This window comes from Triturus cristatus, chromosome 6, assembly GCF_964204655.1.
Source record: "Triturus cristatus chromosome 6, aTriCri1.1, whole genome shotgun sequence".
NCBI lineage: Eukaryota > Metazoa > Chordata > Amphibia > Caudata > Salamandridae > Triturus > Triturus cristatus.
In genome coordinates this window covers 880,317,771-880,345,609 of record NC_140589.1, presented here as the reverse complement: position 1 = coordinate 880,345,609, position 27,839 = coordinate 880,317,771, and the positions used below count along the sequence as shown (strand labels likewise).

At 44.1% G+C, this 27,839-nt stretch overlaps 2 protein-coding genes across 4 annotated transcripts in view; one reads left to right on the top strand and one right to left on the bottom strand.

Moving 5' to 3' along the window:
- The window catches only part of LOC146818004 (uncharacterized), a 279,254-nt gene extending 278,876 nt beyond the window's left edge, over positions 1 to 378 (bottom strand). For both annotated transcript variants that reach the window (XM_085611482.1, XM_085611481.1), the window contains exon 1: positions 187 to 378. In XM_085611482.1, coding sequence (XP_085467608.1) covers positions 187 to 210 — 24 coding nt within the window. In that variant the 5' untranslated portion in view covers positions 211 to 378. The remainder of the gene's footprint in view (positions 1 to 186) is intronic.
- Positions 379 to 1,526: 1,148 nt separating this feature from the next.
- Positions 1,527 to 27,839, top strand: part of LOC146818003 (uncharacterized) — a 96,202-nt gene continuing 69,889 nt past the window's right edge. For both annotated transcript variants that reach the window (XM_085611479.1, XM_085611478.1), the window contains exons 1-2: positions 1,527 to 1,690; positions 24,747 to 24,867. In XM_085611479.1, the coding sequence (XP_085467605.1) occupies positions 1,658 to 1,690; positions 24,747 to 24,867 (154 nt within the window). In that variant the 5' untranslated portion in view covers positions 1,527 to 1,657. The remainder of the gene's footprint in view (positions 1,691 to 24,746; positions 24,868 to 27,839) is intronic.

Genomic DNA, 27,839 nt, shown 5'->3' with positions numbered 1-27,839 from the left:
CGTCTGCTTTTTAAACTTTTAACACCCACCAAAAAGGTGTCCAATCCCCTCTGGCCTTAATGGAGTGACAGTCTTAATCAAGTGACTTCAGTTGAATTTTTGAGGCAACAGACTGACGATGAGAGCAATAGAGTTCTAACTGCATCCCTACAGCACATCCCAGGTCCTGCACAAAACACTACTCACCTTATCTGAATTCTGCCACGACATCCCTCTTCCTCGGTTGTATGATCCGTGAAAAAGGTTTGGTATCTGAGGCTGAGCTACTAAAGAACAGATGACTGCTGTTCATCAGATCCTACAACAAACACACAGCCTCCGCAGTAAACAGAACAGGTACACAGACAACCTAAAAGGGCCAGCAGACGGTTCAACTGCACATGCCCGGTAAAGAGGTAACTAACAATGAAACGCTCGTTGCGCAAGAGCAAAGAAGCAGAGACACTAATCGCCGAGGCACTCTCACGAAAGCTGGCAGAATCCCTACCAACAGAACACATCGCATTGGGATTTTTGTCTGACGTTTTACCTTTCACGCGCCTTGGAAGTTGGGTAAAAAAAAATACTCCTTTAGGCAAAAGGCCATAAAATAAAAAATAATACAATCATAGAATGTTTGTGATTCTTAATGATTCCAGTGACTCTACACAAAAACGTAGGCATAATCAACAACACATGCAAGTGTTCCTTACTTTTAGAATACATTACTCTGAAAAATGCAGCCGGTTTGTTTAGCAACAGATGCTATTTCGTCTTTCGTCTGTTTCTATGACGTTTCCAGAATGAAGAAGAAAGACGCAGAACTTCCAAAAAAGAGGATGAAAACAGTAAACTCGCCTAATAAATTTAAAGTGTTTATACAATGTATCAAGCTAATTTAAAATGTTTATACATTGTATCAAGGTTTTCTGTCATGACATTTGTTTCACTGCCTCTTGATGATAACATAAATAGAATCTAACATGGAATTCCGATCTTTACGGTTTGTTACAGCAGACGGTAAACTGCGTACATGCTTACGGTTTTTAACATTCGAATAGAGGAGCTACCTAGAAGTTTTCTTTCAGTCTCTTATTTCAAATCTTATTTTATCGTGACAGAGTTACAAAAGCCGCGTTTGAGTGTTCCTAACGAAATAAACACTTTATTCATGTTTACGATTTGCAGTAGATTTAATTGCTGCCACAGTATTAGCAATTGCATTCTTAAACGTGTACCGTTTATTGTAGATTTTTGAATGTAAGTAACTCACAAGACCACTGCGAAAATGTAATTTGCATTTATATAGCGCATACTACCCCTGAGGAGGCGTTAAAGAGCTTTGCGGCAAGTAGCACGTTACTCACGCACTAAAGATGATTGTTTAATAGGAGATTAATAATAAGTGTATTTTTTTCCTAGCCCCCGCCAGCATTCCTTCTACACCAGCGCGGTTTTGTATACAGCCTGCCTGAAGGGTAGTGTCTTGTCCCTGGGCAGTCTCTGTACCGACGCTCCTTTTGAGGATGTACTGGTGAACAGTATCTCGGCTTTAGTCATGTGCAGTGGAGCAGACATGGGTCGCCCTAAACCGGATTATGTTTGCTTCTGTTCATTGAACCTTCTGCCAAATGCATAGGCACGGAAACTAATAAACTCTGAAGTGGAAAGCACCCGGATGAGAAAAATGCCCCGGCAGGATTCAGAAAAGGTTAGTAATTTCTTTTTCGGGCCTGGGTCCAGTTTGGAGGGTGGCCAGAGACACGATTTAAACTTCTGGACTACGGGGTTTGCTGTAGCAATCACAACAGATTCAGGATATAATCTCAGATGTTGTTTAAAGCCTTCGATGCTCCCCAGCAGGTGCAACTTGCCAACTGGAATCAAGTGTAATTTTTTTCCTTAACTGAATGTACTGTAACTTTGAAAGCACGTTGCCCTCTCCTATATTTATCCGACTAAAGATTACTTATCTATATTGCCTCTGTTTAATTAATCTTGACTGACCTGTTTCATTGACTTTCACGCACTAGTCTACCCAGTAATTCTTGCCCTCCGTACAATTGTCATACGGTTCCGCGTTCCTGGAATGTTAAATGGCTTGTCTTTTGTTTTATGTTTAGAATTAATTGCGATTATGTGTTTTGCTCCATTTGTTTAATTTCAAAGTAACAAGACGGCAATTTCGAGAATGCACTGACCTCTTTTAAACAAAAAATACTGGATACTGTGTGAAAGTTCTGTTGAACCGTTTACAAGTTATTTCTGTTTGACACAGGTGGAGTATATAGGATTCTAGACCTTCTACTAGGTAGGACAAGTGCACGAAAACAAACAGAACTTCTAAACAAGCACTGGCAAAGCCAAGAAATCTGGCTGTCCTGTGGTAAAACCAACAAACTCCAATGCAGGCACATGAGCTGGCTATTGTGAAATGTCATTGTTGAGGGATCTGGGCGACCCTCAACGATATAAAAAAAAAATCATTAGTTGAAGGCAACAGTATCTTTTGTAGGCAATACCAAGAAGTGAGGGAGTAGCACTCTGGACAGTGCCAAAGTCTACTATGTATATTTTAAAGTACCTGCAACAATAGGTCGTGCAGACAGCTGTGCTATCAAGCCAGACCTAAAAACGCGTGTTGTGCCCACATTTCATCACACCAGCATCAGTGTCCAATAGGTGTCTACCTTGATTTTAATGCCTCTTTCTGGTCTCTCCAATAGTTGTATATTTCACAACTCGTCAGGCAGTTGCAGAGCTCTTAATTTTTGCGATTTCACTTGTAAGTCATGAAGTACAGTTTATGTCTTTGCATTCTTGCACTTATCATCATCATAAAACTTTATTTCGGCAGTCAAATGCCATAAAAGCATCAATAAAAGCAAGCAATAAAATACAATGAATTCATAAAATATACACAGTTGAAAAGGTAGTATTAAAATTAGATACAGTGCTAATCAGTAATCCAAATAGTAAAATTGATGTAGCCCCTCCCAGAACCCGGAATGTAACCAGAAAAATGCAATATTATGGTCACTCATACAGTTCCTGCAATGTCATTCTGCTGGGCCATTCTTTTAAGAATGGCCCTTTGGGTGCACCACATATTAAATAAAAACCGTGAGATGGAGTAAACAATAGGCATTTGCGTGTTCGATTTAAATATCCTGTACACATCAATGCAGCGTCTTGACCCCAAATTTCTGCAAAGTTGGATTAACCAGCATGTTCTGGCCTTTCCATAACCCTTGCAGAAAAATAGCACGTGCAATTCCGTTTCATCGGGGCAGTTACAGGCCGGGCAGCCCCCACTTGAAGTCCCCTCCCACTTATGAGTAAAGACGCGTAACGGGAGGACTCCGTGTCTGAACTGGACATAACGTTTTTTGGCAAGGAGTGGCTGGATATCATCCAGCACCAGTTCTAGACTGTACCTATTTTTTTACTGCCAGGAATTCCACCGTCAAACGGCCGGCGGTAGTTCTTCTTTCAAGCTCATTGAGCTTTTGTTTTCTGAAGCTCTCTATCAGGCTCTTTCTTGCTGGTATTTGGAACGTATCTTCCGCGTTATAACATAAATTGCCCCTACCCAAGCCCTCACAGATGTTCCTAATGTTGGACAACCAAGGTATCCTCCCTGAATCTCGCATACCCATTATGTCAGTTAATTCGTCCCTGTAGGCAGCTAGCTCCAGGGTACTCCAGAGGCGACGCCAATAGAGAAGAGGCCTGAGGGCCACCTCTTCCGTTATCGGTCTAACCCCAAGATCCAAGCAGAGTGGTGTTAATGGAGTACTGATGGGGAGGACCAAAAGCTGTCTGGTGAAGGAATTCTCTGTTCGGATTAATGGGCCCAATGCACAATGACCCCAAAGTTCTGCTCCGTAGAGGGCAGCAGACCTGGCCTGTACCTTATAGATTTCCATCACTGGGCTAAGTGTTTTTTCGGGGCAACTCCTATATAATTTTATGATACCCCCGTTGTTTGGGTAAGTTTCAGTCCTGCTTTATTTATTTGGGCACCCCAATCCATTTTCTCGGTCAGCGTCAATTCCAGGTATTCAAAGATGGTTACTCTTTCAAGGGGTCTGCCGTCCAAGCAAGGATTGGGGCGGGTGGAGTTGCCTACATTGAAGGCCATGTACTTGGTATTTTGCAGGTTAATTTCCAGGCCCCGGTGTTTGCAGAAGTCGCTAAAGTTGTCAAGAGTCCTCTGAATTCCCATCGGGGATTTTGCGAGGAGAAGTGTATCATCCGCAAACATCAGGGCCGGGATCTTGCGCTGCGCCAAACTGGGGGCATCAATGTTCTTCCCTGCGCTCAAGAAATCTATTAGTCCATTGATGTAGAGGGAGAAAAGTGTGGGTGCCAGAACGCAGCCCTGTCGAACCCCTCTCTCCACGGGCAAAGGGGCTGTAAGTTCGCCATTCTTTCCATATCTAATACGAGCATAGTTACCCTCATGAAGACGTTTTAACTGCTGGCACTGGTATTCTGGCACTCCCATGTCTCTTAAAATTACCCATAATTTTTCCCTCTGAACCAAGTCAAAAGCAGATTTTAAATCTACAAATATAAGATAAAGGCTACCCCCTCAACGTAAACGGTTTTCCAATATATCACCTGCAGCCTAAATAATTGGTCGATCGTAGATGTCCTAGCTCTAAACCTGTCTTGAAGGGGGGTTAAGATATTATGTTCCTCTATCCAGGATTGTATGCGCCCCAATAGGAATCGAGCAAAGATTTACTGGCCAACGTCTATAAGACTGATCGGGCGATAGTTAGCAGGCAAGTGCGGGGAGCCCTTTTTATAGATCGGTATTATTTCGGCTCCCGCCCAAGTGGTGGGAATTGCCATGCCTTGTAATATGGCATTAAACAGAGTAGCCAAATAGGGGGCCCAGATGGTAGGTTCAGATCGGTAGAGATCGCCAGGGATCCTATCCAAACCTGCCACTTTTGCAGGTAGGATCTTCCCTGGGGCGTCGGTGGTTTCTCTTACCGTGATTGGGGGGGCATCGTCCTGGTTAAAATCTGGATACGGCGGAGCTCTTGCCATACTTTCTTCCCCTTCCTTGTTCCTTCTATAAAGGATTTCAAAGTGTGCCCTCCAAACACCTTCGTCTATGTTGGGTTCAATGGCCGATCTACTAGCATGGGAGTCAGTATTTAAGATGTTCCAGAAGGACCTCAGATTATGTGAAATTAATGCGTTTCTGAGGTCTTCCCATTTTTGGGCTACCCAGTGCTGTTTTGCTTTAGTTATGGCGCTTTTATATGCTGCTCTAGATTCTTTGATTTTTGTTTTATCGCTACTTTTAATGACAGTGATTAGGTCAGTTTTAGCAGCTCGGCAGTTGGCGTTGAACTATTTATGGTTGGTCTTTTTGGGCGCTCTCTGCATTTTGTTTTGATAGAAAAAAGTGGCCATGATGTCAACCAGATCGTGGTGATTTTGTGAGATCTTTGAGAGTGAATTGGGGGCTCCAATACTCTCTATTAGTTGAGATGTGGTTAAGAGATAAGGGATTACTTGATGGTAAAGTTTGGCCAATTTGTCTTGCGAATGGGAGATTTCGGCCCAACGTACTCTTTTCCCTCCGTTGGTCAGAATCAGGCTTTGGGCTGGTTTTGAGGGTTTAACCTGTGCCTTCGTATTACCTGGCGATACTATTTCTAAGATAAGGGCGTCATGGTCGCTGACATGTCGCGGGCTAATTTTAAAATCTAACACCTTATGCCAGGACTGTCAATCTAGCATAATATAATAAATTATTGAGGTGTGGCCCGGTCTATTAAAAGTGTGATTCCCCGGTCTATCAGATGTGGTGCGTCCATTGCATGCTCTTAAAGAAAAATGTAGTGTTATGGATTGTATTTGGAGTGCTAATGGGGTCCAAACCCTTACTGGTGAGATGTTAGGTTCGGGAATGGACCAGTATTGGTCCTCCTCGTCTAATTGACCTGTTACCAAGCCGTCCAGGGGCTCAAATTGGCAGTTAAAGTCGCCGCCAATGATTACTCCGCAGTTTATTGGAATGGTTGGGAGGAGGATATTAAGTTGGTCCAGGGTACTAGACTCTTGGCCCCGGGACGTCGGGCGTGAGTATAGATTTATAAGCAGAATGCTTTGTTTTAACTGAAAAGTTAAAAGGACACAGAGGATATCGCAAGAGGAACTTTCAATAGATTTTGCCTCACAGCCTAAATGAGCTCCAACCCAAGTGGACAATCCTCCTGAGGGTCTACCTCTCCCCGTATGGATCGCTGGGATACTAAAGACCGCGTACCCCTGCCTACTCAAATCATCCCTAGACCATGTTTCTTGGAACATATAGATTTCGTGGTGTTCGTTGAAGAGTCCCCATTCAGGGGTCTTCAGTTCAGATGTTAATCCTGCTATGTTTCAAGAAAGTATTTTCACACTTGGGGTGTAAACTATAGCGGCATGTATGGGTGTGCCCTCAAGATCTTGATTTGATTTATCCTCTGGTGAACTGCTTTTCCCCGCCTCTATAGGTTGAACTATGGTCTTAGATAGTGTTGAATAGTCACTCCTTTGGGCAGTCCCTCTTGCCTGTATGGTACGCGTGCTGGGTTGAGCTCTGTCTTGTATGGGGGCTACCACTTTCATTAGTCAGTCTACTGCCTCAAGGGAGCTGAACCTATTACTCACTGGAATATAAAAAAATAATGGAGTTGTTTGCGCCTGCAGAGGTGTGAAAAATTGGATATTCTGGTTCGTTGCCCACTTCGGGTAATAAGCTCCTCTGGACTCTTGTGGATGCTGACCAAAGGGATAAAAGTAACCTAGGCGCAATACGTTGACAGATCTCCCAGGCCTGGCTAAGTGGTAGTCTAAAAGGTAGATTACAATCCCCCTGTTCCTAAAGTTAATGACAACACAGTTGCCAGTGATATCTTTGGGTCTCCAACCTACCCACCCTACCCTACGAATCATAATGATTTCATTTATATCTCTATTGGAAAACTGTTTGTTATTAGTTAACCAATAGATGCATTTGTTCTTCAAATTGAAATAGGATTCCCTAGTGCCTTTCTTTAATTCAGGGACTCCAGCTAAAATGACTACGTAAGGGATTGAGGCTGGGGGTAGATTAATGCACGGAAGGGCTGTCCCTGCCTCATAGGGTCCCTCCTGTGGCCTGCTCTTTTGCCTGTCCCTTGCACCAGTGGAGGAGCTTTCAGAGGTTCCAACAGTCCCCCCCAGCATTAACCCTTTCTTTCTGTGCTCCCTGCTTAATCTCCTGCCCATGAATACTATTTCCTTTCTCCACCCCCTTCGGGCTGCTGTATTGCTTTCCCTCCTTCTCCTGATTTAATTGTGATGTTTTGTTAGGAAGGGGGGTATTATCTTCTACGAGCTGGGGGCCGAGTCTTGTGTGGGACAATGTGTTGACCTACTCCTTTTCTCTCAAGATCACCTCGGTCCTATCCACCCATCGTTCGAATAGTTTTGTGAGTTTATCAACCCGATCCCATACATTTTTTAATTCGTCCCTCACTATGGTCCTTATTTGGACCTGCATGTCTACAACCACATCCGTGACCCAGGCTGGCTGTTCTGGGCGTCCATTAGATAGGGGGCTATGATCTTTAGCCTTCGTGGCGGTAGGAGTCTCAGGGGCTGGAACGTTTTGTTTAAGCCCTCTAGATACAATGGCTTTAGTCTTTCCTTTTTATGGGCGGGCCCCCCTGGGTAAAAAACTTCCACCCTGCTTTCTACGGAGGGCCCTGTGTTGCATAAGGTGAGTTCCTGGTCCGTGATGAGCAGGGAGTCTGTTAAATCAAGTGAACTAAGAGGTGCAGCAAGAATAGGTGTGAGGGATAGTCGCCTTTCAGTTAGTTCAATCTCGTTAGCCACTACGCCAATGGCTCTCTGGAGCATCCGGTCTATTGATGTCTGTTGGATAGAGGGGGCCGGCTGTACTGGGGCTACATTTGGCTTTCCCGCCCCGGTTCGCCTCCCCATATTTGCAGGAGGGATTAATTTAGTGGCCAATTATAGGTGGACAGGGGGCCTTATGTCACTAACTTTGGTGAGGATTTGAGAGGGTCCACTTCCAGGGCCTGTCCTGCTCCCCTTTGAGGACTTAGGGGGTGGCCCAGCCCAGCCTCTTCCTGCCTCTAACGAGCCTACCCTTGGCCCGGGCATGTCCGTGCGCGTCCCGCTGATATCGCGCCTCCAGGCGCTGCGATGAGGTCCCCAGCAAGCGTCGGGCAGTGCCTGCTGGGGGTTGTAGTTTGGTCGTTGACGCTGTTGCCCTCACGGCGGGATCCTGTTGGAATGCCCCTGAGCCGTTCCCCTCACGGCTGGCTGTCCAGTGGCAGTGGAAGGATGAGCGATGTAAATGTTCCCCTTACGGCACTGGTGTCCTCAGGTGAGCACTTGTAGTTTTGAGTTTTAATGACATAGCCCAGACTACAAATAATGGAATGCCGCCTCACAGAGTTTTGCATGTAATAGGCCCAGCCCTTCTTTCTTTGCTGTCGAATTATCTTATAATTTAAAATAAAAACATATATTTGTACATCTCAGGTGAGAGCCTGTCCACACCTATGATGTATGTTATTTGGTATCCTGACATTTTTGGCCAGTCACACTATAAATCTAAATGTGCGCGGAGGCCTAGACCTTGTAACTGACCATGAGACACAGGACTTGGTTTTGAGGTCTGGAGTGGTGCACCAAGCACAAACTCTATAGCCAAATAGGACTAGCATCCATTTCCTGGCACATTTACATTGAGTGGTGCTGGTAGGCTATTGTTTTTCTCATTGATGTTGCTAAACAGACCTTTTTTCCTGTTTAGGTATGAGTGTGGTGCTTACAGCCCCCTCTAGGAAAACTCCACTTGAATATAATGTCCAGAGCCTGTACTGACATTTGTGAGTGCATGTCGTGCATACAGAATGTACAGTGACTGGTTGCAGGGCATCCTGTTTATTGTTTGTTGTTGTATTCAAATAATTATTCCAAGGCACACACTTACCATTGGCCCGCAATATTAAGTAGAATAAGGAGCAGTTGGCAACGTGGAAGGTTCAAACGTTTATTAGTCAACATAGATCTCTATATAGAGGAGCCTCGTCGATCCTCACCCATCAGGTGCGCCGAGGAAGACTGCTGGCTCCTTGACAGTAACACACTTTTATACATTATCAGCACAGCATACAAAACCTTATGTGGAAAAGTACCAGTTAGTCCTGGCGCCCCTAATGAGCTCATGCCTATTTCTAGTTTCGGTTACACATACAAAGGGATACTATCTTTACAGAGAAGGTCGAAAGGGTGACTCCCTTCTCGTCCCAGGTCTAGAGGAATTCGCTTGATACTCCCTTTTAGCAGATGTGACCTTGCTTCTCAGCAACTCGGCCTGGTTCCTAACAAATGCATGTAAAAGGGGAAAGCAGATGGTGTGCGAAAGAGGCCACGTGACTCCCAGGAGAAAGGGCCGCAATCCAAGATGGAGGCGGTTCAGTTCTCGGCCCTTTTTATCATGCTAACATAACGGGGTTTTCGATCCTTTGAATACACCATAGCTAATCGTACCTTCATTAGATATGCTGCGCTAATCATACCATAATGACTAGAATACTTCAGAACGGCCCTTTTAACGCAGCATAGCTAATAACAAGGTCAGTCTTCGAAAATACCCTCATCGATCTGCATTAAGTCATGCATCTCTTTCTGAGCCCGCTGGGTGTCTATCCTGGTTTGGCTAAGCTTAGGTCTAGGGATGGATCGGCGAACCTGAGTGGCACAATATGCACAGCAGGCAGGCCCGCACTGTAGGCAAAGGCAGCAGGTGAAAATGAATCCTACTACTCCCAAAAGAATCATGAATAACTTCCATCCCCAGGCCGTCACTAAATCCCAAAACCACCCGGACAGAGACCAAGTACCAGTCTCAGTGTGAATTTCACTGGCTAGCCGATGCAGTTTCTGGATGGCTAAATGGACAGAAGGGGCGGAGTCAGGTATATATACACAACAGGAACTGCCGATGACCCTACAAGCTCCTCCACGATCAGCTAGGATAACATCTAAAACAAGACGATTTTGAAGGGTCACAAGCCGGTTCGCCTGGAGCTCCACTGTGATATTAGTTAATATTCCTGCAGTGGTATTAACCACCCCTTCCACTACTCTAGATAGCCTCCTAACTTCTTTACTATTGAGGATGGGTCCCCATATGGGTAACACCCCTTTTATGATATCAACAAAGTGTTGGGCTGGAGTGTCCGTCTGGTCAGTGGCATCATTGCTAGCGGCCTCAGCTTTCAGACTCCGCCGATTTAAGGAATGAGACTTATGATAATCAGAAGGAGCTATGTAAACCGGTGGGTAAAGAAAAGATAAGTAACACCTACCCGCCCATCCTCTAGGTAGCCAAGTGTAGGCGTTTTCACCGCACACAAAATAAACATTGGGAGGGGTGAGTGTTGGGGGGCTACTGAACGTCTGTAATCTATAAGTGTAATTGCATCTACTGTAACCTACGAATAAATGTCCAGTACCCTGCACGCAGAAAGAGGAGGATGTATTCAACACCGGGACCGGAATGATTTTCTCATTTGAGACATTTCGCTCCTGGAAGTATTTAAAATACTCAGTAAAGTTAAAGGTCATGTAATCCAGTACTTCATCCCTCAGCCAGGTGTCATTTTCATGATCAGTGTATACATTCATGCAGGCGGTAGGATCAAGGGTACCATCCGTTCCCTCGGCATTAGGAGTAAAACCTTGGTGCGTCTCTATATAGGCTAAAATCAAAGCATAATCCTTCTCTGAGAATCGACGTTCATCTATAGTGTAGTGTTCGTACAGCATGGATAACATTTTAAACCAGGCTTCGCAACTACCTAAATAAGATAAAGGCATTGATATAAACAAATCCTGCTTATGCATCACTGACGGGAGAAGACCACAGACCCAACAATCAGTAACATTTGTGGAGCTATGAGTCTGGTGCAGCATCTCAATGAAGGCATTATGTACATATGTCTGTCGGTGTCTTTCCTTATGAGGGGCAAAGGTCTGGAAATGATGTTCCTTAGGAGCAGGGGTAGACACTATCAAGGTGTGTACAGGATGACGGAACTCTAGATATATGAACAAACCTAAACATAGTACAAATGATATAATCAATATAAAAATGAAAACAATTTTTACACGCAAGCTCCATGAGGAGAACATTGGCAAATGCGGGGGAAGGGTGCGGGGCACTATGGGACGCCCTTCTTCAGGGACAAAACGAGCAAAAGGGTACATTTCTCACTAGAAGTCCAATATAATCTCGGGAAAAAGGGGGGTTCTACAAGCAGTCCGACCTGCCGGAGGGTGCTTCTTTCCTGTGTCTGTATAGAGCCTCACAGGCAGACTCCTATTGTTCAGAAAAACAAAGGTAAAAGGGTAAAAACTTCTCGCGTTGGGGTCACACTTGACGCAACCCGTGGTGAAAAGAAACTCCACCTGGACCCCACCAACTGATCAATGTCTCTATCTTCGTTCTGAACAGAGCTCTACTCAAAGTTCCATGCTCTCAACGAGTTCAGTCCAGTGTTCTAACAATCCTCAGGTCTTTGCGGGGCCTCCAACTTCACTTGTCAAGGCTAGACCTGGGATTGTCTATTTCCGGGGCCGCAGGTGATATCGATCCCGACCAGGGGTTTCAGGATTAACAAACAAGGTGGGCACAGTGGGGTCAGATGAGGAGCCGGGCTCCCGACCAGAGGCTTCACTTTGGGCAATTGGGTGGCCACAAAAAGGGGTTTCCACGCTCACAGCACTCTCCCCTCGCCCGTCAACTTCTCTGCGGGTGTCCAGGGAAAGTGACTCTTCAGTGCTGGGTTCGCCTTGGGTTAGCAGGCCTTCCTCCTGGTCAAGTTGCTCCCTTGGCAATGGGAGGGGAACTCGCTTAAGATGGGAGATATGGATCCAGTGCTGCTTCCCTTCGACTTTCACCGCCGTTCGCGTGGCCAGGAGCACCTGGTACGGCCGGGACCAGCGCGGATCCAAACTCGACTTCCGTTGGTAGTTTCGGACCAAGACCCACTGTCCCGGTTCTACGCTGTGTCCAGGACCCTCCGGCAGGGGCTGCAGTACGGCAGATATCTGTTGATGAATGGAACGAAGATCTTTAGTCAAGGCATACAAATAGTCAGTCAACATAGGATAGTCAATGTCCCTGAAAGATTTGGGCCGCGGTACTCCCCATACGTTGGCAGGTCTGCCAAAAATAACTTCATAAGGGGAGATGCCGCTCCGTGAATGGGGAGTAGTTCTTACAGACAACAGGGCCAGGGGCAGGAGATCGGGCCATTTTAATCCTGTCGTGTCCTGAAGTTTAGCCAATCTTAACTTCAAAATCCCATTATATTTCTCCACCAGACCTGCTGACTGAGGATGTCGGGCTGCGTGAAACTTCTGCCGGATGGACAGACCCTTGCATACATACTTGACTAGGTTAGCATTAAAATGTGTCCCGTTGTCACTCTAAATCACCCGTGGCAACCCATATCGAGGAAAGAACTCTTTTACCAGAGCTTTCGCAGTTGCCAGAGCAGTATTTTCCTTTGTGGGATACGCCTCCACCCATTTACTAAAAGTACAAATCAACACTAGCACCTATTTCAGATTGTTAACTCGCTCTAGCTGTATGTAGTCCATTTGGAGTACTTCAAAAGGCAGAGTGGGTGGCGCAAAACTACCCGCCAGGACAGGAATACTGACCCCAGGATTATGCTGGAGACAAATTATACAATGTTGGACCAAATTCCTGGCTGTCTTATAGATGTTAACATTGTACCAGACAGGATCCAATATGGCACAGATGCCCTGAACTCCCACATGCGAAGGTCCGTGTGCCATGGTTACTACCGCATTTACAAATGCGTTTGGCAGCAACCATCTACACCTCTCTGACAAGTCAGTCCAACACCCATTTTCATCAAGCCTCCCCACCTGTTCTTGCCAGTATGTTAGCTCTTCTGGGGTCACCTCCTTTTGAAGCTCCTTCACACTATCTATGGTGTTGGTAAAAACACCTGCTTCTATCATTTTTGTTACTACAAACATAGAAGTGGTGTCAGACTGGGCCGTTTCCTTGGCGATTCGATCCGCAAAGAAATTTCCCCTCCCCACATCATCAATTATGACTTTGTGTGCACTGCATTTGACTATAGCCAGGGTCTTGGGCAATGTTAATGCGGCTAGTAATCGCTCAACTAATGGTCCATTCTTTATTTTCTCACCATGGGATGTCAGGAATCCCCTTTCCGCCCATAACCTCCCGAAGCTATGTGCCACACCGAACGCATACTGGCTGTCGGTGTAGACATTTAGCCTTATGCCTTTCCCCAACTCGCAGGCCCTGAATAATGCAACCAATTCGGCCGCCTGGGCCGACCGGTATGGTATCTTTGCTGCCTCAACTACCGTTTGCAGGGTAGTGATCGCATAAGTCGCAGCTGTCGTACCATCCGGTAATCGGAAGTATGACCCATCAACATACAATTCCCCTTGGGCATCAGATAGTGGGGTGTCAGTTAGATCTATCCGGCCCTTGGTTTCTTCCTCAGTTCGAAAGATACAATCATGTATGTCTTGTCCACCGCCTCCGGAAGGGAGGGGTAACAACGTGGCGGGGTTCAAATTAACACATCTTTTGATCGTTATATGAGGTGCAAACAGGGTCAATTCGTACCCTGTAAGACCCGCACTAGTTAAGTGCTGCGTCTGTGTCCTGTTCAATAATACGTCCACAGCATGAGGCACCATCACTGTCAGGTCCGTATTCAGGACTAGCCCTTCCGATTGTCTGATTGCTATGGCCACTGCCGCTGCAGCCCTCAGACAACTGGGAAGTGCTCTGGCGACATTGTTCAAAACCGCCGAGAAATATGCACAAGGCCTTTGCTTACCACCAAAGTCCTGTGTCAACACTGAAAGAGAACAACCGTCCACCTCATGCACGTAGAGCACAAAAGGTTTCCGGTAGTCAGGGGTGCCAAGCACAGGAGCAGAGCAGAGAGCAGTTTTCAGAGCGGAAAAGGCAGTCTGACATTCATCAGTCCAAGGTAAAGGTTCATGCACATCCTTCGTAGTTAGATACAAGAAAGGTTTAGTCAAGAGAGAATAGTTAGCAATCCATTGGCGACAGTAAGAGGTTATACCAAGCAAAGCGCGGACATCACGTTGCGTGCGAGGAACAGGCATGTTAGTTATGGTTGCGATGCGCTCAGAAGTTAACCGTCTTCCCTCCTTCGACAGGAGATGACCGAGATAGGTCACCTCCGGTCGACAATATTGAAATTTAGAAAGCGACACCTTGTTACCGTGTGTGGCCAAATGTCGTAGCAGGGTAACCGTGGCATCGCGGCAACCATGTTCTGTATCAGAGGCCATAAGGAGGTCGTCAACATATTGCAATAGGACATTACCTGGTGGCAATTGCAAAGAATCCAATACTCTCTTTAGGGCTTGGCTGTAGATACTAGGACTTTCGGTATACCCCTGGGGGGCGCGACAGAATCTAAAGCTGCGGCCCCCCAATGAGAAACCGAACAAATGTCTGCTATCTGGATGTATGGGAATACTAAAGAAAGCATTCTTCAAATCAACCACCGAGAAAAATGTTGCAGTGGGAGGAATCATGGTCAAAATGGAGTTAATATCTGGTACCACAGGATACTGGGGTACCACAATCTTATTAACCTCTCGCAGGTCAATCACAAATCGATAGGTATCAGCATAATCAGGGGACTGGGAGACAGGGGCTCGTTTAAGAATCGGAAGAATGGGGCTGTTACAAATGTTGGAAGTTGTCTCCTCCACCACCCCCGTTTTAATCAGATCAGAAATAATAGCCAGTAAAGCGCGTTCCCCCTCGGGGGCTATTTTGTACTGTGGGATCCTCGGCAATATGGCATTCTGTTTCAAAGTGATGGATACTGGGGGGATTTGTAAGAACCCTACGTCAGTGTCCCCCAGAGCCCAAAGATCCCTCGGGAGTTTTGCAAGCTCAGGGGTAAAGAGTCCGTTTTTGAGAAACATTGAATGGAGGGGATAGAGGTATTCCTAATGGTCAGGTAAACTCCCTCGGGGGAGCAAAAGATATGGGCATGCAATCTTTTCAATATATCCATACCCAGGAGATTCTCCCCACACTGAGAGGTGAGGAGGAAAGGCGATTCAATCGTTACCGGTCCCACAGTAAGAGAAAGTGGCTTAGAAATGGGGCTCACCACCGGAGTTCCAGAGAACCCCACGGACACATTAGTCTGGCCAGACAGAGCGGCCCCGGGACCAGGGCACGTGAAACAGAACTGTTCATAGCCCCTGTGTCAACCAAAAACTTACCTGATGCATCCAGTAATTGTGCATGGACATAAGGTCCAGCTTGATCTATCGGGATTGACACATGCCCCTTACTCTGCCCTTGGCTATCCTATGCTTGAGTATATCCGGTGTCTTCGTTCGTCACACGTCCGTCATGGTAGTACTGTTTACCTTGGCCTTGGTCGAAATAATTCTGACTGTTCTCACCTCGTGCTGCCTGTTCTTGTCTTGTGTATCCACCTCGGTGCCCACTCATTCTTCCCCGTCCACGACCCCTTGAAGCAGTATTCTGCTCGTACAACAACGGGCACTGCGCTCTCCAATGCCCCTCCTCCTTACAAAAAGCACATTGATTTATGCCTAGATCCGTTCGCCCAGGCGTCTGCGCGGGTCCCGCCCCTCTCGGAACGAAATTCTGCAACCCTCTTCCTCGTCCCCTACCCCTCTCCACTTGCTGCAGTAACACTCGTGTTTTCAATTCTTTCGACTTACTTTCTGTCTTATCCTTGCTCTCATTTTCCCGATGCTCATAATACTGTGCCATGCTTAGTATCGTGGAAGGCGTGGTGGTCGTCCAAGTACTCTCAGCTGCCTGTAACCGGGCCGATACCTCAGGTAGCAAATTGGTCACAAATCTATTAACAAATAAGCGCACACCCCCCTCCGTGGCCAAGTCCTGTCCGCTAAAATCAATGAATACTCCCTCAAACCTTGTGAAGAAATCGGATACACTCTCATCCTTCTTTTGCTTACAAGCCGTCAGCTTATCCCAATCTACTTTCCTGGGTGGGATCAATGAATGCATATAGGTCATTATTCTTTCAGGCAAGGCCAGTATCTCAGGTCGGGGCTTGTTCCCCGGTTTACGATCTCTATCCCAATTTCTCAGTTGGTCCCATGTTCCACCAAATTCTGTAACATGGTCCTGGTCATGTACCTGACGCCAGATGTCCACCGGTACTAATAAGGCAAAGAATAATTCAACATCCGCCAACGTCATTACTGCCGACGAGGCGGCCTCGGTCAGTTCTTTGTAACATGCAGTGGGGTTTTTTCTAGGATCCGGCAACTGGCTTTTTAGGGACAATACCTCACTCCGCTTCCAGGGGGTATAAACCCATTGTTCCTGGAACCGGGTGGCTATTCCCGGGCGGGTAACAACACCCTGGGCATCTACCACCTCGGTAACCTCCGGATGGAAGATAGGGTGTACTTCCCGCATAGGGAACTGGGAGGATCCGGCGGGAAGGGCGGACTGCAAACGAGTTCTATAAGAGACCAAAGTCTGCACCTTCCCATACACTTCTTCAGGCTTCAACTGGGATTTGTGAACCTGATCAAGGATATCATACAATATGGCCGGAGCTCTCCCTCCCTGGTGTACCTGTTCCCATACAGAAATAAGACGGTTGGCCATATGATCCAGGGCATGCTGTTGCATCACCGGTTCGTAGTCTCTCATGGTACTCCAAATATCAGCAAGAGTATAAATAGGATGTCGCATCCACTGGGACGCTTGTGTGGCAATAGTTTCCCTTTCTTCCGTTCCTAAAGCAGAACGAGTGAACAACTTCCTACCCTCCACTAGACCGGCCGGATGTATTGGAGTAGTCGCAGCTGTTACCGGCGTTGTACTAGCGGAGGAGGAGGGCAGAACAGAAGGGGAAGGCACTGACCCCGACAACAGCTGAGGGGTCCCGGCTGCAGCTGCCGTCAATAAATTTGGCAGCATGGCTATAACTTCAGACACAGATGTCGGCAACCGGGAGAGGTTCGGCAGGGAGGGAGGGGTAGTAGTGGCCGGGGGAGCCGAAGCCGAGGCCCCCAGGGGCATATTCGGGGCCGGGGCCGAGGCCCCTGACACCTCCGGATATATCCTCTGCGGTACATAAGGGGGCGGTGGCCTGGTGTCCAACAAATCCTCTATTTCATCTTCCGCATTCGGACGGGTCACATAGCTCTTATCAACCTTCAATCTAAACTCGCGATTCATGCAATCTAATCCCTTTTCTACCCTTTCTCGGTCATAGGCCATAGCTTTCTGAGTAACGTTCTGTCCTGCCTTAGCTCTAGCTACTTTCTCTTCCCTCATTCGCCGTTGCTTGGCCTCTTTCTGCCATGCAATTAGAGCATCGAACATGGCCTGTCTACTTCGCCTAGAAAATAATTGTTCCTGTAGGAACGCAATTTTCTTCTCATCAAACGAACCCGTCTTGGGCCATCGTAACTCCTCATTTCCCTTGGTATACTTGTGCCACAGAGTGCAGAACAATAAAGGAGAGATCCCATGTTTGACATACATAAAATGGCTCGGGCTGCCCTCCGGCGGGGCGGGTTGGCTCTCAGCTAATCTGGAGTCACTTGTGCGGCAGCAGCAGCCAAAACAATTCAGTTTACTAAAACAGGACATTTTGGTTAGTTTTCAAACATGTACACATAGAACAACAATCAGCACAACTCGCTCACAACATACAATCAGTATCAGAGAACCAAGCCCATCGACTCCGGTTCACAGTCCAGACACCAAACTGCACGCGGGATTCCGGCCACCCTCCTGGCTCACCACTAAGACCAGCCCCCCAACGAGGACGTGCCCCGTCGGGAGTATGCCCTGTGGCTACCCAGTCTAGGTCGCCGGTCCTTCCACATGCAATCAGTCTATATTCCTCCGGCGCGCTATTTCTAATCAAATCAATACAATTCTGTACGTACTTCAAGTCAAACTACTGTAATGCAAACCCGATCAAGCCAGACACCACCCTCCGGTGCGTGCCTTCAAATCAATGCACCGCTGTCCAGCGCGAGCTTCAAACAAAAGCAAAAATGCATCGTTCTCAACGAATGCTCTTAAGTCAATCAAATGGCACACCGTCTCTACCGCGTGCTTCAACAAAAAATAATGCACCGTTTACAACGCGTGCGTCAAACCAAATCAATCCATACTCACCGGGTGCACCCAGATACGAATGTTCATTCTCCGCTGCCAACTCCTCCTGTTCAAATCAGCCTGTGTTCCGGGATAGGCCCGTAGGACCCCGGTGAAGGGTGACTAGCAGCAGGGGACGAACCGAAAAGCCGCGCAGGGTGGGAGAAATCCTCAGGCTCCTCTCCCGCCAACCGATCAGGACGCCCCCAATCCCACCACCCGAATACGGGGGGGGGGAAGACCCTGTCACGGGGTCCCTTCGTGGTCGCCAACTGTTGTATTCAAATAATTATTCCAAGGGCCACACTTACTATTGGCCCGCAATATTAAGTAGAATAAGGAGCAGTTGGCAACGTGGAAGGTTCAAACGTTTATTAGTCAACATAGATCTCTATATAGAGGAGCCTCGTCGATCCTCACCCATCAGGTGCGCCGAGGAAGACTGCTGGCTCCTTGACAGTAACACACTTTTATACATTATCAGCACAGCATACAAAACCTTATGTGGAAAAGTACCAGTTAGTCCTGGCGCCCCTAATGAGCTCATGCCTATTTCTAGTTTCGGTTACACATACAAAGGGATACTATCTTTACAGAGAAGGTCGAAAGGGTGACTCCCTTCTCGTCCCAGGTCTAGAGGAATTCGCTTGATACTCCCTTTTAGCAGATGTGACCTTGCTTCTCAGCAACTCGGCCTGTCTCCTAACAAATGCATGTAAAAGGGGAAAGCAGATGGTGTGCGAAAGAGGCCACGTGACTCCCAGGAGAAAGGGCCGCAATCCAAGATGGAGGCGGTTCAGTTCTCGGCCCTTTTTATCATGCTAACATAACGGGGATTTCGATCCTTTGAATACCCCATAGCTAATCGTACCTTCATTAGATATGCTGCGCTAATCATACCATAATGACTAGAATACTTCATTGTGTTTCAAGAGATCAGTTGGATCCACTTTAGATGCACTAGTAAAGTATAGCACAACATGGAAGTTGCCGTACAGCCTCCCACACACAGCAATATTGTATGACTTATATTTCAGAGTGGGTAGCCTTAGAGGCTTAATTGTGAGAGGATTGAGGCAGAACTGCTTTAGAAATGCAAAACACAATGGTGGTTGGGCCAGTTTAGTGTCAGCAAGGCTAGGCCGCTAACACATTTTTACAAAGACATCTAGGAACACAACACTCAATTATCGTGTTTTCTTTTACTTTTAATAATTTTTTGTGACAAGAAGCTTTCTTCTGTGTTCTATTTGTACAGTATCTCTCATCAACAGAACAACAAAAACAAGCTTTGGCACATCAAATCAAGTTTTAAGATGCACTCATCACTGTACAAAATACAATAAACTGTTTTAAAGTAATTGAATCATACAGACTCATAAAACATCAAATTGTTAATACACATAAAACATTTATGTTCTAGTTCTGAATTTCACCATTGGCAAGAGCCTATGATGTATTATTATATATATTTTTTAGAGTTTTATATAGCGCGAACTAGACCCGAGAAATTGGGTATCAGAGCACTTTGCATGAGCACCAGTTTCGTTACATAAAGACACATTAATTTTTGTTAGGCACAGGGAGATTAAGTGATTTGCCCAGAATCACAGGATGTTTTAGCGTCGTTGCCGAGACTCGAACCTGGTTCCCCAGCTTCGAGGTCGACCGCTCTTGCCATAAGGCTACATCCTCTCTCCATTTGAATGACACTTAAGGCTCATAGCCGATCATCCAAGACCAGGGTGTGGAAGCGTATGTTGTGTTTCACTTTCAATAAAAACAGGGACTGAAAAATATAGAGAGTTCTAAAGAACAAATTCCCTGTATGCCAACCCTTCTTTTTCATACACTTTCTCTGTTATATATGAGCAGGTGACACATTTCGAACCCAAATCAAGTCACAGGGTTTTCCTCAGGACCAAAAACTGCTGGACGCTAAACAAAGCAAATCAACAAACAACAAATGAAAAAATCTCTAATCATTAAAAACATGAATTATATCAATCAATCAGGAAATTGTAAGCGCGCTACTCACCCGTGAGTGTCTGAAGGTGTTCAGGGAGGGGGCGTGTCTAATGTCGATCGGGAGCTCGTTCCAGGTTATAAAGTTTTCTTAATCTTGAGCTCTGTATAGACTCAATGCATTTACTCCACTACAAAACTTACATCTGCTTTAATCTTGTGGACTCAAAATCCTCTGTTTCCACGTAGATCTATTTCCTTTGGAATAACTGTTGAACAACCCTCTAGAATTGAATATTGCATGTAGCAATATTATTCGTACTAGAAACCTTTGGACATTTGAAAGAGCCTTTTTAAAAAAGGAGGAGTATCATACTCTTATGAGAGAGTGGATACCATCTTTTTTAGAAATAAACATGGGCAGTGCTCCTGTCGAGGTAGTTTGGGATGCAATGAAAGCTGGTATCAGAGGGGAGACTTTGCAATTCTCAGTACGCACTAACAGAAAAGGTAAAGAACAACTAGCCTCTTTATATCAGAATCTGAATAAAGCTGAAGCAGATTTGATAATAGCTTTGCAAACAGGTCTGGGATCTGAAGGACTAGCGCAAGTTGCAATCGCTAGAAACAAGATATCTGATATATTTACGGAAAAAGCGATCACTAAAGCTATGATATACAAAGGGAAAACTTATGAACTCAGCGAGAAAGTAGGGCACCAGCTGGCTGTTCGTACAAGGGAAGAGATAACAGGAAATATGATAAAAGCTATAAATGATAGGAATGGTGAATTGAGATTAGAAGAACTCTATATTAGAACTGCTTTTCAAATGTTTTATCAAAAATTGTATGAAGAACCGTTAGGAGGGCAAGAGGATCCTAGAGACTATCTGGATAAAGAGCTGGCCGAACATCTTGAACAAGAAGATAAGGATTTACTGGACTCTCCCATTTGTTGGGAGGAAATTCTATTATCTATGAAATCCCTGACTGCTGGCAAAGCAGCAGGTGTAGACGGAATCCCTACAGAGTTTTTCCTCGAATTTGCAGAACAATTAAAAACCATTATGCTAGAACTTTTTAAGTCTATAGTTCAGGGAGGAAACCCACCACCGTCTTGGTCTTTAGCAAAAATAATGATCTTCCTGAAGAAAAACAAAAATCCGTTGGAAATGGGCTCGTATCGCCCAATAACCTTGATCAATGGTGACTCAAAAATTTATTCCAAACTCCTTGCACGGCGATTAGCACCTATAATCCATAAAATTGTGTCAGCCCGACAACACGGATTTGTCCCCGGCAGATCAACAAGCGATCATATACAGAGAGTTATCTCTTTGTTTGACTATGCAGAAACTACAGGAGACCCTATGGCCCTTATTCTTCTGGATGCAGAAAAGGCGTTTGATAGGGTCTTCTGGAAGTTCTTATGGGCAGCAATGTCAGATCGAGGATTAACGAAGGGATTTATCAAAGCTATCCAAGGACTATATGTCAATCCAAGGGCCAGCGTAGTGATAAACGGGAATATGTCTGAGAACTTTATGATTACGAGGGGAACTAGACAGGGGTGTCCCTGCTCACCCCTCTTATTCGCAATATATGTCGACCAATTTATACGTAAACTTGATAACCATCCTTATGTATCCTCTATTACGATTAACAACTATGAAACCAAAGTCCTAGCTTACGCTGATGATATAGCGCTAGTTACTACCAATCCGAAGGAGGGAATTAAGATGGTTGAGAAGGAAGCAACACGTTTCGGCAAAACTTCTGGGTATAAACTAAATACCGGGAAAACTCAAATAATCATTAACGACAAAGTGGAGATGGAAGACGAGAGAGTTGTGGAACACCCTATTTATCTAGGTGTCAATATAAGTGCCAAGGTAGATAAAATTGTACAGTTAAATCTTGACCCACTAATAGTGCGCACCAGAGAAGACTTAATTAGATTGGATAATTTACACTTAACTATTGGTGGCAGATGTAATTTGATTAAAATGCTGATTCTACCTAAATTTTTATACTTCTTCAGAACAATTTGTCTCGAGTTCTCCCCATATTACTTTAAAAACATCGAATCTTTGTTTGCCAGATTTATTTGGGGATTTAAGAAACCACGAAGGGCACTAAAATGGATTATGTTACCAAAAGAAAGAGGTGGGTTAGCATTGCCTAACTTTAGGATCTATTATTGGGCAACAGTGGCCAAATACTGTATAAATCTGATAGTGATTGAGCCGAATCATTGTGAGATCCCGACCCCACAGGAAATGGTATTAGGAGATAGAAGTAAAGGGTGTTTATGGAGACATATGAATGATAATTTTTTTAAGAAAACTAAACTCAAGACTATTCAGGGAATTTGGAAAGTTTGGAACAATATCTGTAAATTCCTAGGGTTGGGACGCTTCTCATGTTACACTCCAATTAGTGGCAACTCTGATCTTTCTGAGATATTTCATGATGGTTATATGTCTAGGTGGAACAGGGTAGGGATTACCCAACTTGGTTGCTTCTATATCGAAAATCGATTGAAAAGCTTTTCAGAACTTCGCAATGATTATAACATTAGCAATAGGGATTTTTTCAAGTATTTACAAGTCAGGGATTTCTTGTCTAAGAAAATGGGGGGGCGTTGTTATTTTCAAAATATCATATTAATAGATAAATTATGCTTGGAATCTACTCCTAGAATTGGGGAAATATATAAGGACCTTATCAGTAGTTTCCCGGATGATCTCGATAAACATCTTACTAGATGGCAGACTAACCTATTCGTACAGCGAGCAATACCGGAGCGAGCATTAAAGCTTGCACAAATACTGCTAATGTCAATTAAATTACAAGCACAATTCTATAAAACATTTTTTGCCTTGTATTATACACCGTATAAAATGGGCAAATGGGCAATTGGCTTGGGAACCGCTTGTCCACGCTGTTCATTGGCGGCAGCTAACGATATTCACATGTTTGCCACTTGCCCATCACTTACTAATCTTAGGATAGAAATATCTAATTTCATTTCAGATCTATTTCAGGAAGAAATTACTATCTCTAGTGAAGAAATGATCTTAGGAGTGGCTGCTATTGAGCGCCCAATACAACAACAGGGGCTGATATTTGTAGCAATGGCGGTTCTTAGATTGTGTATAGCCACCGCATGGCTTGATCCCCAACCGCCATCTTCCACTCAATGGAGGGCTAGATTACTTGCTATATGCAATGTGGAGGTGGCAATTTATAAGAACAAGGGACTTAAGAAAAAACAAAGAGGAATGATGATTTGGGAACCTTTGTTACTCTGGATAGAAGATCACTGCCAAGGGTAATATTTCCAAGGGATTAATCCTAAGGCGAAAGTGGATGTGCGAATTTCTGTTCCTTAGTTTTCTTTTTCTCTTTGTCTTTTTGGACCATCAAATTTACACGCTGCGAGAGACTACTTCTATAATGTTTATACTAAAGGTGGTTTGTCTGAAGATGTTTCTTGATCTTGGTCTCTGTGGGGGGAGGGGGGATTGAAATGTATTGTATTAAAATGGCAAATGGCAATAAAAACTATTTAAATTAAAAAAAAGGAGTCTCTACTACCCGCATACTACCTACCTCAGAAGCTTCTGAAGGCTTGTCTTCACTAGCCAAAGAGTCATCTGTGGAAGGAGTGCAAATGGGGCCGGTTTGCAGTACTATAACTGTAGTTAAATAGCTTCCGTTGGTGCAGCACGTGCAGTGGCACTGGGGCCCATGGCCTGGGGCCAAGTGAACCTTGATTACTGCTGTATTTCACAGTTCAAACAGAAGCCAGGAGTCTCATTTCCTTCCTTGCTCTAGGGCACATGAGACACTATCAATGCTTCTGCGTAACAGATCCGGCATCAGGACATCTGTGTTAAAAGGCCCTATCCCCCATGGTTGAGGCCCAGTAACCCCAGCTGGCCAAGTGGCCGTGAACGAATTCTGAAAATATAAAGTAAGAAAGTACAAATTAATGCACAGCAAATACCATCACAACCTGTGAAGAAACTACTTAAGACTGGTCAAACAAACTTCTCCACATGAGCATTTAGTCACCACACATTATGCTTTGCTTCCTCTAGAGCCATGCTACTGATGAACTTCCCTTCAACAAGCATCCTTAGCCTTTAACCATCCAACCCAGGATACCCTGGTGCCCCTTTGCACCCTTTGCATAACAACCTGTGACCATACTCGCAGCACTTTGTGAAATAAGTGTACTAAAACAAAAATAAAATTAATTTGTTGGAAAGCTCCTCCGCCCAATGGCCACATTTTACTTGGCTGTATGTAGATTAACAATGGCTCAAGTTCCTGTTGCTATGCCACATATTTCACCTCCTTTTCTACCCTGCTTTGAGTATATAGATGAGTATGGATAAGGACACATGCCTTCTTTACAATCTATGCATCCTTACATTAATTACATTTTATTGTCTCTGAAAAGGTTACTGAGTTGTTGATATACATGTTTTTATTTCAGGTCACGTTCCGCGATGTTGCTGCCTGTTTTTCTGAAGAAGAGTGGAAGGTTTTACATGAATGGCAGAAGGAACTTTACCGGCACGTCATGATGGAGGTTCATCAGGTTTTAACCTCCCTGGGTAAATATACACTATGTGTCTTTATCTAAAAAAAAAAATGGATCAATGATTTGCTGGGCTTGGTACTGAAGTTAGGATTCTCTCGACCTAATACTTTGATTATATCTGCATGTTACTGTATCATTAGAACCCGCAATTTCAAAGAAAATTGTAGTGAGAAAAGGGGCACGCTTTCAGCTTCGAGATAGATAGATTTATAATGCAGCCAAAGCATCCGAAACCTGTATAAAACATTATATAAAATGTCTTTTAGCTTCTAGTTATGAAATCACAACTTACCTGAAAGAAGAAAACAACATAACTGCTCTCCTGTAATAAATGTGTTACTTTTTAGTACTTATGACACAAAGCCTACTGTTAATGCAAGCCAAATGCTGAAAGCAACTCTCTGAGCACAATAACAGCCACTTAAACACACAGTGATACCAATGACTCTTATGGAATCCTTTTATGTGATCTTTGGTACTTTTGCAGGTCCTAGGCATTAGTTAATAAAACAAAACATATGGGGTTCTGGTTGTTTATCTGGCTACTTGAGTTTGTAAGAGGAGACCAAAAATCTATCATTTTGTTTTATTTCCATAGTACAGATTAATCTACTAGTTGCACTAGGAGAATCTCTTGCATAAGAAGGAATATGACACTGAGAATTGAAAGATGGGGATGACTATCACCACGTAAAATAAAGAATAAACTATGATAAATGGCTTTTTCATGTCACTTTGTAGGCCCATTTACTTATTGAGTTCTCCGGTCGCATTCCATTATGTGGTAAATTAATTTCACAGTGTCTTACATTACTTTTACAGACGGGGCATGTTATTTGACACCTTACCTTTATCACATATATTTCACACCAAATTTTGATGGAGTGGGAACCCTTCTGCCTCATTTAGAAACTTACTCCAGTCTTGTTTGGTTTATTCTTAATTACCTGCATGTGCTAAGAAAAAACACTGGAAAGTTATGTCAATTCTCAAAAAACTATTGGTTTGGGGGTGTTGATCACATTCTGATGGTAATCCACTGCCCCTCCTCTAGGAATACCCATTTTCACCATTCCTAATTTAAATAGCAAAAAACTTGCCATTTGGGCAAATTTTCTGTGGCAGTAAGTTGTAGTTCCTCCCATCCGTGAGTGCAAATGTCCACATATACTGGTTCTGCGAATCAGAATCTGCATTTTACGTATGTGGATGTTGTTTTCGCATTCATTTCAAATCTAGGTGTGATGCAGCATGGAATTTCTAATCCTCCCTTCGGCACAGACCAAATATCGCACTAGCACATTCACTCAATACATTCATTGGTGGGGCCCATAACACCAACACTTACACGTTTCTGATCTGCTCTTACGGGAGAGATGAGTGTTCCAAACGCTGACATGAAAGGAATACCTTTTGACCTAAAAGAACATATTTACATAAACATACATTGAATACCTTTATTAAATCCTAAACTTCGAGATATTCCTTCCATTTAGGCGATAGATCAATTTAGTTGTATTTGGGTAATAGTGACTCAATTCTTTTATTTTACCTTCAATCTTCATCTATTCTCTTCAATAAACAGCCCAACACATTTGTTTGTTAATCAATAATTTTGTTCATCTAGTTAATTGCAAATTTTTAGTAAATTGTTAATCAAACCATGGAACATCATATTTACCTAATCTGGCTATTAGTCGTCCTCTAAGTCAATCAAGTCGTACCGTCTTTAATTCATCAAAAAATCGGGCAGCAATTCAGTCTGTCAAAGATTCAGGAAAAACAGCTGTCCAGCAGTGTCACCGTCGTCTCCGTCAGCATAACGTCAGGAAAGAAACCATCAGATCTCACATCTCACTATTCTACCATCTTTTATAATGAATTTAATGTCAAAATGTAACAAAAGTCAGTTTTAGACAGTCTTGATTGGTTGGTTAAGATCGTCCGTTTCGGTTTCCCATAGTCCAATGATGTCACACTGTCAGACACGATCCATCCGGTTTGTCATAATTGTCTATTGTTAAAGTTCTTGGCTATAGTCCAGTCACGACCTTGCTTGGGTACAGGATGGATGGGTCATCTTGAGGCCACTTGTTCAGGCGCCTGGACATGCGCACTCGGTCTGAAGCCTCGTGGAATGGTAGCTTTCTTGTCAGATGAGTCAGTCAGCCATATTGTCGAAAAGGCCCAATCGGTCAACTTAAGCAAAACAAACACAAAAAGTAATTAAAACATGGAAATAACGAATAAAATGTTTAACCCTCACTAATTCCCCTATGTGTATGTAATTATCTAGCATAATAGCGACAATTAAAGCGTTTATATTCACCCGATGATGTCATCTGGTGCAACTTGCAACATTTATCATGCAATATTCTATATTTCTAGCATTAGTATGCATACGTATATTAGTTTTACAAATTATTTTACCCATGCAAGATGCAAATCCCATGTGTAATTCATACATTAATAGGATTGATTAGATATCACTTCAAACGGATTAATATTATTACAATTAATAGATTATTTGGATTAATATGAACATGCAGAAATGGGGGGGGTATACAAAAGTTTGTACTACCCGCTCCATCAATCCCCCCTTTGGTGATTATATCACCACACCATCAACATTTTGTATCTTTTATGGAATTTCAAAGTGAATTCTTGCTTTTATTCATAATTCAGTTTTCCCTGCCTCTTCTCTTTTTGCTGACTTATACATACTCTCCTTAACTTCCTCTAATTCTATCTCTTCAAATTCTCTCTCTTGTTTCTTATCTTTTCTCCTTAAATTTTCTCTTTTTAACTTTTTCTGATTTTTGTTCTTTTTACGACAGATACATCCTAATCTTATTATTAATATTATGAAAATCACACATGTTAATGGAAATAATATTTTACCTAAAAAAGTACTACCTAAGTTTACTAAGAAATCTTTAATAGCTGATATTTTCTTTCCAATCTTTTCCCAACACCTTCAACCTC